This window comes from Cetorhinus maximus, chromosome 8, assembly GCF_964194155.1.
Source record: "Cetorhinus maximus chromosome 8, sCetMax3.hap1.1, whole genome shotgun sequence".
Taxonomy (NCBI): Eukaryota; Metazoa; Chordata; class Chondrichthyes; order Lamniformes; family Cetorhinidae; genus Cetorhinus; species Cetorhinus maximus.
Window position 1 is genome coordinate 121,233,317 of NC_135886.1, and position 19,959 is coordinate 121,253,275.

At 43.5% G+C, this 19,959-nt stretch overlaps 1 protein-coding gene across 5 annotated transcripts in view; it reads right to left on the bottom strand.

Moving 5' to 3' along the window:
- Positions 1-19,959, bottom strand: part of LOC144683928 (serine/threonine-protein kinase PAK 3) — a 220,547-nt gene that overhangs the window by 42,308 nt on the left and 158,280 nt on the right. For all 5 annotated transcript variants that reach the window (XM_078547514.1, XM_078547511.1, XM_078547512.1 and 2 more), the window contains 2 exons: positions 18,953-19,133; positions 17,774-17,837 (listed from right to left, as the gene is read on the bottom strand). In XM_078547514.1, the coding sequence (XP_078403640.1) occupies positions 17,774-17,837; positions 18,953-19,133 (245 nt within the window). The remainder of the gene's footprint in view (positions 1-17,773; positions 17,838-18,952; positions 19,134-19,959) is intronic.

Here is a 19,959-nt window from a genome sequence, read left to right on the forward strand (position 1 = left end):
GAGAGAATGTGAGGGAGAGAGAGAATGTGAGGGAGAGAGAGAATGTGAGGGAGAGAGAGAATGTGAGGGAGAGAGAGAATGTGAGGGAGAGAGAGAATGTGAGGGAGAGAAAGAATATGAGAGAGAGAGAATGCGTGAGGGACTGTGAGAGAGAGAGAGAGAGGGAATGTGAGAGAGAGAGAGGGAGAATTTGAGAGAGAGAATGTGAGATAGAGACAGAGAGAGAGAGGGAGAATGTGAGAGAGACAGAGAGGGAGTGTGGGAGAGAGAGACTGTGTGAGAGAGAGAATGTGAGAGAGACAGAGAGAGAGAGAGACTGTGTGAGAGAGAGAGAATGTGAAAGAGAGCGAATGTGTGAGAGAGAGAGCGCGAATGTGAGAGAAAGAGCGAATATGAGAGAGAGCGAATGTGAGAGAGAGAGAGCAAATATGAGAGAGAGAGCAAATGTGAGAGAGAGAGAGCAAATGTGAAAGAGAGAGAGAGCAAATGTGAAAGAGAGAGAGAGCAAATGTGAAAGAGAGAAAGAATGTGAGACACAGAATGTGAGGGAGAGAGAGGGGGGAGAGAATGTGAGAGAGAGAGTGCGAATGTGAAAGAGAGAGAGAGAATGTGTGTGAGAGACAGAGAGAGAGGGAATGTGAGAGAGAGATTGTGAGAGAGAAAGAGAGAGAATGTGTGAGAGAGAGACTGTGAGAGAGAGAGAATTTGAGAGAGAGAGAGAGAGAGAATGTGAGAGAGAGAGAATGTGTGCGAGAGAGAGAGAGAGAGTCAGAGATAACGTGAGAGATAATGCGAGAGTGAGAGAGAGGATAATGTGAGAGAGCGAGTCAGAAAGAGAGAGACTGTGTGAGAGAGAGAATGTGTGAGAGAGAGAGAGAGAGAGAGAGACTGTGAGAGAGAGAATGTGAGAGAATGAGAGAGAGCGACTGTGAGAAAGAGGGAGAGAGAAAAAGAGAGAATGAGAGAGAGACTGGCTCACTCCCAGGCTCAGGCTCAGGGTTCATGTTCACCATCACCTCCACCCAACAGACCAACACCCACTTACACCCATTCACACAATGGGTTAGGGTGAGTGGGTGAGCACCCTGAGATTGGGAGTGAGCCAGACACACACTCACACTCCATATTTATTTATTACTCATTTTTTAATTATCAATTTATTGTTTTGGCGTTGTTTTTTCTTGGTTAGCAAGTTGTTTCTTTTCATACCTTAGATTTAAAAAGAAAAATTTGCCTGACCTTATCTTTCTCAAATTTGATTGCTGGGCCCTTGAGTGTGGCCCCCTAACGTAAAAAGGTTGGATAAGCTTGGTTTAAAGTCACGCTATGGGACTACCCTTTGTCAATCAAAATAAGTTTTCTATTGTAGGGTCAAGATCTATGCAACATGTTCATTGAAGCAGTCTCTCGCTCGACTGTTATGTGCATCCTGCCCCTTCTGAGTCCCGAGGCAATGATACATTCTCTTTAGTTGTCTTACTGGGCAGATGTAAGAATATTACAAATTGTTGAAAACTGTATTAGCTCTTAAAAATGGACCTTGTTGGACTTTCAAAATGGCAGCTACAGGTCACCTGATTTTTTTGAACTGTAAGTTAGCCAAGATTCTGGAAGCTTCTAAAAGTGGATTAAAATGACCACATCCTTGTGGAATGTTGCACCTACCATTATCAGGACTCACCCAAAATCAATAACATCTCAGACGTCCTGTCTCTAGGACTGCCAGGTAACAAAGGGGAGCTACCGAAACTGATGTGCACAAGGAAGTGCTAAGGACTCCTATCTGTTTTCATTGTATTTTGATGGTTTTGACCATAGGAGGTGGAAGCTACTTCATTAATTTGAACAGACCATTGATTGCTTCCCATCCTGTATCAATGGCCAGTTGTCACATGACCAAAACTCTTTCATTTCGGAAGGCCTTTTTTTATTACAAGTCCTTCTTGCTTGCAGGCAATGCACAGCACTGCAGAATGCAAAAGTAACATCACTGCAGAAAGCTGAATATAACATCGAGCCCTTTTTTTTTTAAACCAAGCCACAAGGCTTAAAATTTAAGGTCTTCTCGAAACCTGCTTCTGAAAGATCCTAAATTCGCCTGGAAAGTCAAACTGGTCCTCTGGCTATAAGTATTATAAAGGCTGCCTTTCTCAATTTAATAAGACTTATTCTGAAGAAAACACCATGAAATCCTATGTTCAGCTACCTAGACTCGCCTGGATTTTAACTCCCAAGTGAAAGAACCTGTCTCACTGGACTCTGATAGTCAGGTGAACTGTTAACTATTCTGATAAAAACAAAAAGCTAAAAGCTACTGCGGATGCTGGAAATCCAAAACAAAATAAAAACAGAATTACCTGGAAAAACTCAGCAAGTCCGGCAGCATCGGCGGAGAAGAAATCAGTCAACGTTTCGAGCCCTCATGGCCCTTCGGCAGAACTGAAGCATAGTTTCAACAAGGGAGAAATATAAATTGGTTTAAGGTGGGTGGGGGGGAAGAGACACATTGAGGGTGTGGTGTGAGCAGATAATCAAAAGATGTCAGAGACAAAAGGGTCAAAGAGGTGTTGAAGGTGGTGGTCTTTGTCTGAGAAAAGTGCTAATTAAGAATGGAAGACAGGATATTCAAAGTACAGCTCTAGTGGGGGTGGGGTGGAAAGACTAAAGGTTTTAGTTTTAGATTTAAAAATAATGGAAATAGGTGGGGAAAGAAGAATCTATATAAATTATTGAAAAAAAAGGCGGGTGGGGGGGGAAAAGAAACGGGGTGGGGATGGGGGGAGGGGGAGTTTAAGATCTAAAGTTGTTGAATTCAATATTCAGCCCAGAAGGCTGTAAAGTGCCTAGTCGGAAGATGAGGTGCTGTTCCTCCAGTTTGCGTTGGGCTTCACTGGAACAATGCAGCAAGCCAAGGACAGACATGTGGGCAAGAGAACAGGGTGGAGTGTTAAAATGGTAAGCGACAGGGAGGTTTGGGTCTTTCTTGCGGACAGACCGCAGGTGTTCCGCAAAACGGTCGCCCAGTTTGCGTTTGGTCTCTCCAATGTAGAGGAGACCGCATTGGGAGCAACGAATGCAGTAGACTAAGTTAGGGGAAATGCAAGTGAAATGCTGCTTCACTTGAAAGGAGTGTTTGGGCCCTTGGACGGTGAGGAGAGAGGAAGTGAAGGGGCAGGTATTGCATCTTCTGCGTGGGCATGGGGAGGTGCCATAAGTGGGGGTTGAGGAGTAGGGGGTGATGGAGGAGTGGACCAGGGTGTCCCGGAGGGAACGATCCCTACGGAATGCCGTCAAGGGGGGTGAAGGGAAGATGTGTTTGGTGGTGGCATCATGCTGGAGTTGGCGGAAGTGGCGGAGGATGATCCTTTGAATGCGGAGGCTGGTGGGGTGATAAGTGAGGACAAGGGGGACCCTATCATGTTTCTGGGAAGGAGGAGAAGGCGTGAGGGAGGATGCGCGGGATATGGGCCGGACACGGTTGAGGGCCCTGTCAACGACCGTGGATGGAAAACCTTGGTTAAGGAAGAAGGAGGACATGTCAGAGGAGCTGTTTTTGAAGGTAGCGTCATCAGAACAGATGCGACGGAGGCGAAGGAACTGAGAGAATGGGATGGAGTCTTTACAGGAAGCGGGGTGTGAGGAGCTGTAGTCGAGGTAGCTGTGGGAGTCGGTAGGCTTGTAATGGATATTGGTGGACAGTCTATCATCAGAAATTGAGACAGAGAGGTCAAGGAAGGGAAGAGAAGTGTCAGAGATGGACCATGTGAAGATGATGGAGGGGTGGAGATTGGAAGCAAAATTAATAAATTTTTCCAGGTCCCGACGAGAGCATGAAGCAGCACCGAAGTAATCATCGATGTACCGGAGAAAGAGTTGTGGGAGGGGGCCGGAGTAGGACTGGAACAAGGAATGTTCCACATACCCCATAAAGAGACAGGCATAGCTGGGGCCCATGCAGGTACCCATAGCCACACCTTTTATTTGGAGGAAGTGAGAGGAGTTAAAGGAGAAATTGTTCAGTGTGAGAACAAGTTCAGCCAGACGGAGGAGAGTAGTGGTGGATGGGGATTGTTGGGGCCTCTGTTCAAGGAAGAAGCTAAGGGCCCTCAGACCATCCTGGTGGGGGATGGAGGTGTAGAGGGATTGGACATCCATGGTGAAGAGGAAGCGGTTGGGGCCAGGGACTGGAAATTGTTGATGTGACGTAAGGTGTCAGAGGAATCACGGATGTAGGTGGGAAGGGACTGGACAAGGGGAGAGAGAAGGGAGTCAAGATAACGAGAAATGAGTTCCGTGGGGCAGGAACAGGCTGACACGATCGGTCTGCCAGGACAGTTCTGTTTGTGGATTTTGGGTAGGAGTTAGAAGCGGGCCGTCCGAGGTTGGGCGACTATCAAGTTGGAAGCTGTGGGAGGAAGATCTCCAGAGGAGATGAGGTCAGTGACAGTCCTGGAAACAATGGCTTGATGTTCTGTGGTGGGGTCATGGTCCAGGGAGAGGTAGGAGGAAACGTCTGCGAGTTGACGCTCAGCCTCCGCGAGGTAGAGGTCAATGCGCCAGACAACAACAGTACCACCCTTGTCAGCGGGTTTGATGACAATGTTGGGGTTGGACCTGAGAGAACGGAGTGCAGTGAGTTCAGAAAGAGACAGATTAGAATGGGTGAGAGGAGCAGAGAAATTGAGACGGCTAATGTCACGCCGACAGTTCTCAATGAAAAGATCAAGAGAAGGTAAGAATCCAGAGGGAGGGGTCCAAGTGGAGGGAGAATATTGGAGGTGGGTAAAAGGATCCGTTGAACGGGGAGAGGACTGCTGCCCAAAGAAGTGAGCACGGAGACGAAGACGGCGGAAGAAGAGTTCAGCATCATGCCGAGCCCGAAATTCATTGAGATGAGGGCGTAAGGGTATGAAACTAAGTCCTTTGCTGAGCACTGAACGTTCAGCATCGGAGAGGGGAAGGTCAGGGGGTATAGTGAATACGCGGCTGGGGCTGGGATTGGAAGATGGGGTGAGGACGGAGGGACAAGCAGGGGTGGAGGGTCCCCGATGGGTGTTGGAGTCGATGAGTTGTTGGAGCTTGCGTTCCTTAGCACTTGAGAGAAAGAGAAAAAGTTTCTTGTTGAGGCGACGGATGAGGCGAAGAATAAAATGAAACTGGGGGCACGCGCAGCTTTGAAAAAGGGTGCGGCGGTGCTGCTGGAGGGAGAGGTCGAGTGTGTTCATATGGCGGCGCATGGCACTGAGTGTGGATCTCAGAATGCGACGGGAACAGCAGTCCGACTCTGGCGCGCGCGCGCTGTACCAAATATTGCGGGACTGCACAATGACTTTGGGACGCACGCCTGACGTCATCACGCGTTGTCTTACGCACCGACGTGTCGGGCCTGCCCCCTGCATGCCAATTGAAAAATTCTGCCCAATGTTTCTGGTTTAAAAATCCAAGAAAGTCTGATGTTGGTGACTTTGTGGAAAAAAAAAGACTGATTACGTATAAATGGGGTTTGGGAAACACACCTTAGCCTTAACAAATTAAACCACTGATTACAGACAGAGCTTACAAGAATTAGGGGGCTCAATCTTTCCTCTGCCCACAAATAGTTTAATATTTCATGATTAACTGTTTTGCTTCAGGATTCACTGAAAATGTTTAACGAGTGCAGCGCCAGCCATGTTAGAAAATAGTTTTCATACTTAGTTAAGAAATAGTTTCCGATAAAAGATTATTTTCGCTGGAGATATGCAGGCAAAATTCTATTTGATAGAGTAAAGGTAATGTTATTCTGTAGAAAGAAGGGGCCTCAGGTGACTCCACCCAAGCATAACAGGTGCACCGACACTTTGGGGCCAATTTTAACCCTACCTGGCTGGCACAAACTGGGCTGGCGGGCCATTAAAATGGCGGATGTGGCTGATCTGCACCAATCCCAATGTTTTTCCCTGCCAGAAGGCAGCAAACTCTATTAAACATTCACACTGGGCACTGATGATGAACTTGTGGATCCGTTACTTTTGGTATTGATTATATAGGTAGCTTTTTAAATTTAGAAGGGAACTGTTACACAAGATGATAAACTGGTCTGAAAACTATTTAATAGTGGTGTGGAACAAATTAAATTAACAATTTACGGTGACTCGAAGTAGACGCAGCTGGATTAATCTGTTGAGTGCTACAATCAATGCAGACTACTTAGGTGAGAGATGTGGCAGTTTCTCCAAGATGTCCCTTTTCAATTTGATGACCCTTTTCACATCCTCCTAAATTTGACTGGTGCAAATTGTGAAATTCTGTACAGTAATAAGTATGCAACATGGGAGTGTTGGGTAATGCATGGGGTTAATACTCAGGGACCAATATTTCAATGTAGCTCTGAATGATCGAAGGGATGTTTCCTCTCATAAATCTGAAATAAATGAACTTGGGGCAATCTCAACTTAATTCTTAATGGGTACAATTCAATGATCTAAATGTTACTATTGGATTGAACTAGTAATCTCATTTAGGACTCTACACTAATATAGCTGAGCTTGAAATAAATGTTCAGTATTTGGACTGTGTCTCAGATACACATTAACAGCAGAATTTATCAAATAATCAAATTCCTGAACACTCTCCTCCATCGGGAGGAGGGAGGATGGCACAAACTGGGAACCTTTTAAAAACTCAATCTTATCAATGACACAACCATGTCTGTGTAAACAGGATGTTGAATAGGGTGAAGAAAAATACTGTGAATAAAAAAATCATTAGAAATGACAGAACTGGAGAGGCACTTAAGCCTCATGGACACCTTTAAAACAGCTTTTTTACATGGTTAGATATGATGGACACTGCTGCTGGTGCTCTCTAAGTATTCAGGGTAGAATGCAGTCAATGGAACTCAATAACAGTCACTATAAATTCACAGCAATTCAATCCTGCCTGTTCCAACCATGCACATGCATGTGAATGTAATATATGGGTCCTAAGTGAAATGAATTTGAATTTGAGGTAGTCATAATACTCGTCTTAGATTAGTGTTAAATAACGAGATGTGAGCATAGATCTGGATTGTGCAGTTTTGTTTGATAACCTTTAAGATTACTTGATGTAATTTCCAGAAGATTGAATTGCTGTAGTGGGACCGTACATTATCTATGGAATTACCAGGCTTAATTAACACCATTATTTCATGTACTTTTAATTTGGCATAAATTGGCACTATACTGATATCTCTAGACCTCTCCCAAAGAGATGATGAAAATTTCACATTGGTATTGTTTTCTGATGAGGCGGAGGGTCAACTACCTCACTGGTTTTGTCACCTTACAACACTGCATATTAATACACCGATTCTGCCCATCACTAGGATGCCACACTGGAATCATAGAATAATTTCGCCACAGGAGGTGGCCATTCGGCCCATCGAGCCCTTGCTGACTCTCAGCAAGAACAATTTAGTTAGTCCCACTACCCAGTTCTTTCCCCACAGCCCAAATTTTTTCTCTCTTCAGGTGGTTATCCAATTCCCTTTTGGAAGTCACAATTGAATTTGCCTCTGAGGTTTCAGACAGCACGTCCCAGATTGTAACCACTCACTGCATAAAAAAGCTTTTCCTCAAGTCGCCCTTGGTGCTATTGCCAATCACCTTAACTCTGTCCTCGGATTATTGACCTTTCTGCCAATGGGAACAGTTTCTCAGTATCTACTCTGCCTAGACTCCTTATAATTTTGAGCACCTCTTCAAATCTCCTCTCAACCTTCTCTAAATTGTGTGTAAAAAAAAAAAACACAGCTCACAGGAACTCTTGTTTTTGGCTCACTAGAATGCTGGTTAAATGGAGAAGTATACTTTGCTTCATGTCAGTCCTCACTAGATAACCTTATGGAAAATTCATTAACGTAATATGTGTAATGGATATATACACATGAAAGACCGAATTAGCATTCTGTCTGAACTCACACTTAACTCTTCCAACTGACTTCATAGTTTAAGAGATCTCCCTTTTAAGAAAGAGATGAGGAGAAATGTTTTCTCTCAGAGGGTCATTTGAGTGTGTAATTCGCTTCCCCAGAAGATAGTGAAGGCTTGGTCTTTAAGTTTATTCAACGCTGAATTAGGTAGATTTTTGTTAGACAATGGGGGGCAGGCAGGAAAGTGAAGTGAGACCACAACCGGATTAGTCACGATCTCACTGAATAGTCGAGCAGGCTTGAAGGGCCGAATGGCCTACTCCTGCTCCTAAGTCCTTTGTTCCTATGATTTCAATGTCCAAGAAAAATCTGCTTCTAAATTAAAGCTACACATTTAATTGCAACTAAAGAGGAAGTTAAACAATACAAACAAGGAAGAAGCATTGAATACTACCCACTGTTGAAGTAATCCTTCCATTTAGTAAGCAAGAATGTGTATAAGTGGAAAAACAGGATAGATCAAAGTCGCCAAACAAAAATTAGCCACATAGCATGCTCTTAATCATTAACTAGTGTATCTGCAGTGACTATTCCAACAAAAGTCACAGAATGGTGATGCCCAAATAAGGAGTCACAGATCACAGAATTTTACAGCATAAAGGAAGCCATTTTGTCCATTAAGCCTGTGCTGATTTTATTCTCACCACTATCTCTGGTAGAGAATCATTATCCCAAATATTTACAAAAAACAAAAAAAAAACAACTTACAACTTCTGCCTGTTTTTAAATGGAAATGATTTAAAATTTATGCCCTCCATACACTCACTGATCATGGAGGACATAAAGTCCTCATCAAAGTCCTTTACAACTCTGAACACCTCTATCAGTTGTTCTAGTAAAAAGAGCCTCAGTTTTTCTAGTCTTGCATAACTAAAACCTCTCATTCCTGGTATCTTATTAGAAGACCTCTTCTACATCTCTTCCATGACCACCATTATCTTTTCTAAGGTAAGATAAGGGAAGAAAACTGGACACAATGGGCAGAATGTTATTCTCCCCCTGGAGGTGGGCTGGGGAAGGTCTGTTTAAATTGAACAAGAAGGTGCAGGCTGGAACCTGTTGCCTTTCTGACTTTCTCCTACTCTTAACCCCCGCTATCACCCCACCGACACCCCCCCCCCCCACCCCCCCACTAAGTCTGGGGCAGAAAGGCTCGAGAATGGCCTTCTTGCTTGGAAGCCAATTGAGACCCTTAAGTGGTGGGTCTCGTTCCACCACTGCTGGCATTCAACCAGCATCGGGCAAGAGCCACGGCCTTATGCGGACAATGTACCACATAAATCCTAGCGAGCATTCCAAGGGGTCTGCTGGGGGTGTCCTTTCCACTTGGGCAGTGTCATGAAGATATTAATCTATATAATGTTATTGGAAATTATTTTAACTTGGACTTGTAGTAGGGTCTGTGACTGTGGGTGTGTCTCTATGTGTGTCTTAATTGGGTTAAAGCCAGCTAGTCTGGGAGCTTTGATGTACAGTAGTTTTGAGATGTTAAACAGTAAGGTGTGGTACATTCGCAGTTTGTTGAATAAACTATTCAAAGTCTGGGGGTGAAATCTTGCACCTAGCTTAGAGACACCAAGTAATATGTTTATATTACTAATAAAATTGGTACTATGAAAGGGTTTTATTGTTAGAAGAGGTGGAGTTCAAAGGGCCTGGTGATACAATGAGAATATGCATTCAAAGGGAAGGCTAGGTATATACAGAAAAGAGTTTTGTGTGTGTAAGTCAGAGGCATATAATATCTAAGCAGCCTGTAAGCCCTACAACTGTCTGCAAAGGAAACAAATTGCAAGGGATCTCATTTTGAATTCATAACATAAAATGTGTTTTGCTTGGTGTCTGCTTAAGTCTATGGTTTATTGTTGCCTTGGTGAAGATTTACCTAGGAGTGATTAATTTGGGGATTTGTTTAAAAGTTATTATGGCAGTAATTTGTAGGCATGTGTATGTGTTTAATTCCTTGTTAAATTAATAAACATTTAAATTAATTTATATTAAAAAACCTCTGGAGGCTTTGTGGTTTCATTTCTGAACTCAGAGTTGCATCTCAAACATACTAATTGAAAATATAGGTTATGACAGTTGTTTAAAGGTTCCCTCTGGGATCTTAAGTGACTCAGCCTTTACCAACAGCTGTGTCATAACAGGCAGTCTCTGATCCACAGACACACCTGTCGGCAGCTTGGACTGCCCATGGGTAAAGACCCCAGTCTTCCCTAAATACTGTTACCCTGCCTCATGTGGGCCTCCCAACTGGTCCCAGTGAGCCCACCTTGCTTAACTTCACTCAAGACTCCAGGATGATCCTGCAGCCTCGGCTCCCTGCAATACCAGCAGTGGCCCCATTCCCTGTGGCGCTTCCAGTACTGGAGAGCCGCTGACCTCTAACGGTCTGAGAGCTCGCAGAGGTGGAAGAGTCCTCCTGAGGATGGTGAGGATCCTGACTCTGACCAGGTAAGTGCCTGACTGTGCCTAAATCAGGTCAGCGGTGGGGGTGGGGCTTGTAAAAGCCGTGATGGGGTTGCCACCGGTTCTCCAGACGGCGGATGGTCCAACTTCCAAGGCCTGACTAATGATTTGTTTAAGTTTGGAATTAGTACTTCATTTCTGCACTCTATGCTCCTATTTATAGGACCTAGAATCCCATTTTTAAAAAGTTCTATGCACTCGTCTTCTCAATTTAAGATTTTTTTCTTTCTGAACACCAAGTCTACTCTTTTGACCATATATTGTTCACTTTTTAAATCCTTATTCTTCCTTTCAAAATGTACCAAACCACATTTCTCCACATCTGACTTCTACCAGCTCAATGTAACTAACTATGTAAAAGCTCCTGCAGTCCTCTTCAATAAATCATAATTCCAATATTGGTGCAAACTTTGATATTTTTACCTAGAGATTAGATCATTTACCTATGCTGAGAAACACAATGAAAAGTACCAATTCTGATCCCTGGGGGAATGCCACTATTTACATCCCTCCAGTTCAAAAAACTTCCACTAGCCAATATTAAGAAGGACAAGGGAAGCAGATGCAGGGGAACACCATCACCTGCAAATTCCCCTCCAAGCCACACAGCATCCTGACTTGGAACTATGTCGCCGTTCCTTCACTGTTGCTGGGTCAAAATCCTGGAACTTCCTTCCTAACAGCACTTGTGGTGTAGGTACACCACATGGACTGCAGTGGTTTATGAAGGCAGCTCATCACCACTTTCTCAAGGGAAATTAGGGATGGACAATAAATGCTGGTCTAGCCAGCAAAACCCACATCCCATAAATGAATTTTTAAATAATTCTCAGTTTTTGTACTATAGCCAAATACCGATCCATGATGTCGTATACATATGGCAAAGGAAAAAGAATCAGACCCTTTGGCCGGAATTTTATAACCTCCCCTCCCCCACCTGGCAGGCGGGATGGGGAGGGTCTTAAAATCGTGTGGCGTGGCGAGGTGAGGTGAGGTCCTAGGCCCATCATCTATCCGCCTCTGCTGGAATTTTACCAGCGACATCATGGGTGTTGGGTAACCTACAAACCCTTGGGTAAATTGAGGCTCTTAAGTGGCCAATTAATGGCCACTTAAGAACCTCTTCCCACTACTGAAGGTATTTTACTACGAATAGTAATCACCACCCCTGCGTGCTGATCCCCCCTGGCCTCCCAATTGCGGCCCCCTGCCTCCCTTGCCAGGGCCTGCCTCTCTGGCCCCAGCGAAGCTGCCCTGACTGAACTCATTATCTGATGACCACCATGGCTCTTCATGGGGGGGGCTGCTGCATTCCCAGGAGTGGCCACCACTCCCATGGTGCTGCTGGGACTGGACAGCACCCAGCTATCTGATTGGCTGACAGTTCTCAAAGGTGGGACATCCTCCCAATTGGGGACAGAAGCCACAGCCTCAGGCAGTTAACAGCCTACCAACCGTTAAAATCTGGTTGTGGCTTCCTGCCCCGGTAGAGGCAGGCTTGCCCCCAACTTTTCAGCCAGAGGCGGGGATGGAGGTGGTGGCGTCTCGGTCCCTGCAAAAAATTCCGGCCCTTCAATCACAGAGTTATCACAGCACAGGAGGAGGCCAATTGGCCCGTCATTTCTGCTCTAGCTCTCTACAGGAGAAATGCACCTAGTGCCACTCCTGTGCTTTTTCCCCATGACCTTGCACAGTCTTCCTTTTCACATAACAGTTCAATTGCCTTTTGAAAACCTCAATTGAACTTGCCACCAGCATACACTCAGGCAGCGCATTCCAGATCTTAACCACTTGCTTTGTGAAAGAAAAGTTTCTCATCACGTCTCCATTCCATCTTTTGCCATTTAAATCTGTGCCCTCTCGTTCTTTTCATCCTTCCACCAATGGGAATGGTTTCTCCAGACCCCTCATGATTTTGAATACCTCGATCAAATCTCCCCTCAACCTTCTCTTCCCCCAAGAGAAACAGTCTGAACTTGCCCAATCTATCTACGTAACTGAAGTTCCTCATGCCTGGAACCATTCTTGTGAATCTTTGTTTGAAGAATTGAGGAAATGAAATGATGAAAGGCCTCACAGCGCAGGTCAAAACATTCTGCAAGTTAGTCTCAGACCAATGATGTAATTTGAATGGTAAACATAACATCAAGTGTCATTATAGACTCTAGAAGCAGAAAAGAGCCATTCTGTGATGAATAGTGCCATAAGATCACACTGGTTTTAACCATTTTCCTTTTTATCCTCTCATCTGGAAAATGCAAATCTGTTGCCATTTTGAGCACAAAAACCACCGGGGAAGAATCAATTATCTCAGATTTTTGGACACACGTAAAGCAACATACTCAGGACCGATTCAAGGCACAATTTCAATTGAACTCAGCAGGCCAGAACATTGTATGAAATATTTCATCTTGGAGTTCTATCAATCTACAGACAATTATGTACATTCAAGCAGAGCAAACATGCAAAATGAAACATTTAAAAGGGGAAAAAGACCTTGCACAGAGCCGCAGGTAGATTAATTAACAATTAATCAGCAAAGGTCAGGCTGAGATCATTAAAAGAATGCATTAAAGACAATTGTTTCAAAAATCTCTAGTCAAGGGGAAAAGAGAGATAACCAATTAGATAGTCCTTTAATGGAGAAAATCTGATATATCACCAAATTGCTAGCCTGTTTGAGGATTTTAAGTCAGAAAGTAAAAAAAAATACAATTAGCACATGCCACATGATTATTCTCCACTTTTCTGAATGAGTGAAACTCCAACAACATTCAAAGGGTGGTACTAGAGGACTGGAGAATTGCAAATATTACACCTTGTTCTAAAAAGGAGTGTAAAGATAAGCCCAGCAACTATAGGCCAGTCAGTTTAACCTCAGCGTTGGAGAAGTTTTTAGAAATGATAATTCGGGGCAAAATTAATAGTCACATGGACAAATGCAGGTTAATTAAGGAAAGCCAGCATGGATTTGTTAAGGGCAAATCGTGTTTAACTAACTTGTTTGAGTTTTAGATGAAGTAACAGAGAAGGTTGATGATGGTAATGTTGTTAATGTGGTGTACATGGATTTCCAAAAGGCATTTGAAAAAGTGCTGCACAACAGACTTGTAAGTAAAGTTAATGGAATAAAATGGACAGTAACAGCATGGATACGAAATTGGCTGAGTGATAGGAAACAGAGAGTAGGGGTTAATGGTTGTTTTTCAGACCAGAGGATGATTTATAGTGGAGTTCCCCAGAAATTGGTATTAGGACCCCTGCTCTTCCTGATATATATTAATAATATTGATCTTGGTATACAAGGCACAATTTCAAATAATACATCTTCAAAATTGATGATACGAAACTTGGAAGTATTATGAACTATTGGAAGTAGGATGACAGTGTAGGACTTCAAAAGGACAATGACAGGTTGGTGGAAAGGACAGACAAGTAGCAGATGCCATTTAATATAGAGAAGTGTGAAGCAATTCATTTTGTTCGGAAGAACAGAGACAATGAAGAGTGCAATTCTAAAGGGGGTGCAGGAGCAGAGGGATCTGGGTGCATACATCATTAAACGTGGCAGGAAACGTTGAGAACAGTTAATAAAGCATAGAGCATCCTGGGCTTTATCTATAGGAGCATAGAGTACAAAAGCAAGGAAGTTATGTTAAACCTGTATAAAACACTGGTTCAGCCTCAACTGGAGTATTGCGTCCAGTTTTGGGCATCACACTTTAAGAAGGGTGGGAAAACATTCAAGAGAGTACAGAAAAAAATTCACGAGAATGGTTCCAGGGATGAAAAACTTTAGTTACATAGATAGATTGGAGAAACTGGGACTGTTTTCCTTGGAAAAGAGAAGGTTTTGAGGAGATTTGTTAGAGATATTCGAAATTATGAGGAGTCTGGACAGAGTAGATAGAGAGAAGCTGTTCCCATTGGTGAAAGGATTGAGAACCAGAGGGCACAGATTTAAGGTAATTGGCAAAAGAAGAAATGGTGTCATGAGGAAAAACTTTTTCATGCAGCGAGTGGTTAGGATCTGGAATGCACTGCCTGAGAGTGTGGTGGAGGCAGAGGCAATTGAGGCTTTCAAAAGGGAAGTGCATCTTTATCTGAAAAGGAAAAATTTTCAGGGACACAAAGAAAAGATAGGGGAGTTGCACCAGGTGAACTGCTCCTTCAGGGGCCAGCGCAGACACGGCAGGCCGAACGGCCTCCTTCTGTGCTGTAACCAACTTATGATTCACCAGCTCTGAAGAAGTGTCATATGGACTTGAAACGTTAACTGTTTCTCTCTCCATAGGTGCTGCCTGGCCTGTTGCGCTTTTGCAGCATTTTCTGTTTTTATTTCAGGTTTCCAGCATCAGCAGTATTTTGCCTTTATCTGTGATTCTAAGAAATTTAACAACATCCAGGATAGAGCAGCTCACTTGACTGACACCCAATCCACCACCTTAAATGTTCACTTCTTCTATTACTGACGCAATATGCCTACAATGTGTACCATTTAACAAGATGTATTGCAGCAGAGCTCGTCAGGGCTTTTACCTGTGACCTCTACCAGCTAGAAGGGCAAGGGCAGCAAGCGCATGGGAACATCACCGCCTGCAAGTTTTCCTCCAAGTCACATACCATCCTGACATGGACATATATTTCTGCTTCCTTCATTGTTGATGAGAAAAAAAATCTGGAAAATCCCTATCTAACAGCACTGTGCATGTAACTTCACTACACAGGCTGCAGCAGTTCAAGAAGGTGCCTCACCACTGCCTTCTCAAGGGCAATTCAGGGCAAGCAATAAAAGCTGACCATGAATGAGTTAAATGAAAAAGAATCCAACTGGACCCGAAAGGAAATTGAGCCTATCCTAACTGCCACACGCATCTATCTAAACAAGGCTTGCACGTGGAACATGACTGCGGGTCAGCAGAAATAAATCCCCACTCGATGAAGAATCAAGAATAATTTATTTACTCCAAGGCAGGAATTTTTTTAAAATATGCACGTACTATCCGGAACCACCAACAGACTTGAGCAACTTTAACTGAGCAAATAGGTGATGCTAACATGCACTTAGTGTACCACAGTAACTTACATGATGCTGGGGGATAAAAAAATCCTGGTGTTAGGGGAAGTGGAGGAAAAGCATTTAAATAGTACATATGTACCACTGGTTCAAAAAGTCTAGGCTAAAAACAAATTATAAAAGTTCTTAACCAACATATTGTGCACACTTGCTGGTGCCTTTCTATCCCTCTCTATAATCTGGATTTTAATGTTTAAAACTGCAGCTCACATCTAGCCTGGAAACAGACATTCTGTCTGGAAATTCCCTGTATTGGCATCATGAAGTGCTGCTTCACTGACACCATGAATATAATGTTCCATCAGTGTGAAGCTCAAGCTGATTGAAGGATTTCAGCTCAAACATTTTCCTCAGGTCAAGCATCTGTCCTCAATTCCCTGCTGATATATAACTGATTTTAAGGCACAAGCACCTTTCTGAATGTGATGTAAGGCAATTAATACATTGAACTATATGAAGAAACCATTATACTATATAATAGACCTTGTGCTCATCACAGTGAATTAAACAGTAAGATGTAGAGTACAGCTCCCATTACTCCCCTACAATGTGCTTCAATTTAATCAGGGTGACAATTTTACATTTCCCGCAACAACAGTTACGTGTCACTTATTCCAAAATGAAGGGTAATTTTGTGCTGTGAGCCTATACACGAGGAAGCAGGTAGATACACTTCACATTCATTTCAGATGAAAATCTTACAGTCAGTAGACAAAGGAGGCTTTACCCCATCATATCTGAGCTAAGCCTAAAGCTGCGGTGAAAGGAAAGTGCATAACACATTGAATAAACTATCCAGGAAACTAAATGGAACAAAGTGAAGTTGCATTTTTTTTGCATGCAAGTAAGTTTGCATGCTTATTGATTACAGAAGATACAAATATGACATTCTAAAACTTACTCTATTTGCTGATATGATTATCATTTTTTAATTATTTAAAATTATTTGACACAAACATTATAGCATCTTGCCAAGCATCTTGCCATTTATTTTTGCTCTCATTGTCCAATAATGGAAGGCTAATTTTTACAAATTTGAATAGATCTATAATCCCCATCTACTTCCTTTCTCAAAGTTATACAGAAGGTTGCTCTAGTCTTTCTTCAGGAACTATCTCCTAGTTTGCTGTCATCCATCAGACGTATAGCACTTTGCAAGAACAACCAAAGGCTGCCATAGAGAGTACCTAATTAAACCATGGCCTCTTGGAATATTCAGGTTGTTGCACATTAGATTTTATAGATCATCTGTGGATGTTGAGTAGATCAACCTTAGGCCTGAATGGCATCACATGCACAAGCACATTTTTCATGCCCATTAACAGTCACCAACAGCTACCCTGGCGGCTAATTGATTCAATGGTGAGGTCAGACCTTAGGACGTAGGAGCAGAAGTAGGCCATTCGGCCAATCGAGTCTGCTCTGCCATTCAAGAAGATCGTGGCTGATCTGATAATCCTCAACACCACTTTCCTGCCTTTTCCCCATAACCCTTGATTCCCTTGCTGATTAAAAATCTGTCTATTTCAACTTTGAATATACTTAACGACCCAGCCTCTACGGCCCTCTGTGGTAAAAATTTCCACAGATTCACTATCCTATGAGAGAAGAAATTCCTCCTCATCTCTGTCTTAAATGAGCGACCCCTTACTCTGAGATTATGCCCTCTGGTCCTCGACTCTCCCACAAGGAGGAAAGTAACCTGAATGTGTGCTAATCATTTTTGTTTGGCACAGTCCGAGAGGCATTGCCCCCAATTCATAGACAATATCCACAGTAACGAAACTCTAGCCCGTCGCACTGTTCCTGAGCTTTTATCTCGTCGTACTGCCAATTACGCATGTTGTTGACATGTAGAATGGGATGATAGGAGTTGGAGATGGGGGGAATAAACAAATCAGTAGTTCAATCTCAGAGGAGCAGAGGGATGTACAAAAGCATTTAGGAAGGCAAGCCCACCTAAAATCAAACATATTGACTGATTCTGACAGTGTTTTATACAGAACAGCTCAAAGGTAGTTTGCTATTTATTGTACAAATTCTGTGTCTAAAGTTAAAATTGCTGGAACATTTATCAGTACGCTTTTTTTAGAACCTGAATCAAGTCAAAAATGACTAGCCACAGTCATGATTTATGGCTGGAAGGTAGAATGACTTCCTAAAAGACCATACTTATTGTAGGTGCCACATTCCACGTTTTATAATACAGCAGCACAGCTTTAATTTAAAAGAGTGACCATTTTTCGATTAACGAAAAGACTTTCACTTACCCTTGCCCGATCTTTTCAAATCTTGTGTACTTCTTTTTGGGATCACCCACGCTTACTATGCTTCCTAAAACAAAAGTCACATTAAATCTAAAGCTATTGGAATCATAACACGCAGGACATTTCAAAAACAACTTTTTGGTGAGGGCATTTTTTTTTTTGAAACTTGAATATTAGAAAGGCTGATTTGTCACATTTGCGGCCTCCTTTGTTACAATCCTCTCCATCCAGTCTCCTGTGACATGGGGCTGGATTTTACAGCTCCCCCTGCCAGGTGTGTTTTCGGCCGAGCAGGCGGGGGTTGGGCATGTAAACTATGACGGGCGTCCAGCGGGCTGCCTTCCCGCCCATTCCTGACCCAGTCACTAAAAAATGCTAGGCAGCAGGAGCTGAAATAGGCAGCCCGGCCCCATTTATTAAAAAAACAATTAATAAGCAATTGAGCTTGTTAATGAGCCAATTGACGTGAATATTATGCTGCCCATGCCATAATACAGTTGGCGTGGCCAGGCAGGCAGGAATGGGAAGGCTGATTTTATTTAACCAAATTGGTTAAAAAGCAGGAAGGGGGGTGGGGTGGGTGGGTGGTGCGCACGTTGTTCGGGGGCGGGGGGGTGGGTGCCCTGAGCACTTTAGGGGCCACCCATCCCCCCCACCACCCAAGATGATAATCCTCCTTTTGTGCCTCCTCAACCTGTACCCCCCCCCCAACCATCCCCTTCACTAGGAGGTCCTATCCCTTCCCACCCTAAAAGCCCAGGACTTACCTTCGCCCGAGGTCCATTGCTCTTCTTGTAGTCCTGGCAGCGCTCGCTACGGAGTTCTGGCACTGCTGGGACTGAGAGAGAGCTGATCAGATTGGCCGGCAGCTCTCGAGGGCGGGGCTTCCTCCCACCTAGGGGTGGAAGTCCCACTTTCTGCTCATCGAGGCCACCCCCTTGCATGTTATTGCTGCTGGGGCGGCCTTTTTTTAAAAAAAAAGTTGGTCATTTTGAAACCAACTTTTGTAACAGGGAGGGGGAGGTGGCGAGCAATACTTCCGTAAAATTCAGCACGTGGAAAACATGAGCATAAAAGTTGCGCAATTAGCCCAACAGATCTTCAAACACAATTTAAAAAATAGATTTAAATCATGATAAACAGGTCCGCAGTTGGAATCGAAGAGTATTTTTAAATACATACTTAATTTTTCAAGAATCTCTTCATCTGTCATCTTGGATTTCTTCCTCTGCTTGTCAGTGTTTCTGCAAAGCTGACTGTTCAGACTGGTTATGCTTTCAGGTGGTGTTGTGACTGGAGAGGTGGTCACATCTTTAACGGGAGCCACTGGCATAATAGGCTCGATCACCGATCTGGTAAAAATCTGCAGAATAGATTTATAGTTACTACCTCACCATATTTAACTCATTAGTTATCAGTAAATCCTTCCCTAATAGCTCAGTCAACATGGAACTGTGCTGTACAGACCAAGAAGGTTCTAACTTCTTTGCAAAGTGATTGCTCCAGGCCATTGGCATCAGTATCCTTAGGTGACAGTAGGGATGGAAATGCATTCAGAGCACTACTCCTAATCTCTACTCTTACTAGGCAAGGTGGATAATTTTCACTTTGAGCAAGCACAGAGCTTCCTTTTATGATATGTACAATGGGCAGGCACAATTGCCTGTTTTACAACTGTGTCCAATGTGAAAATTGCCTCCATTGTATCTGAATGTTGGGCAGGCATAGAGTGAGCTTCTGCAGTAATTTCCTCCTATGGCGGTCCAGCCTGTTAATCACAGAATCACAGAATTTTAAAGGCACAGGAGGAGGCCATTCAGCCCATCGTGTCTGCCGGCTCTCCAAATGAGCATTATGACCTAGTACCAATGCCCTGCCTTTTCCCCATACCCTTACACATTGTTGCAATTCAAATAATCATCTAATGTCCTCTTGAATTCAAATATTCAATGCCTTGATTGAACCTGTCTCTGCCACACTTCCAGGCAGTGCATTCCAGCCCCAAACCACTTGTTGTGTGAAAAAGTATTTTCTCACGTCACACTAGCTTCTTTTAAATCTGTGCCTCTCGTTCTTGATCCTTTTACGAGCGGGAACAGCTTCTCCCTATCTACTCTGTCCAGCCCCCTCATGTATTTGAACATCTCTATCAAATCTCCTCTTAGCCTTCTTCCCTCTAAGGAGAACAG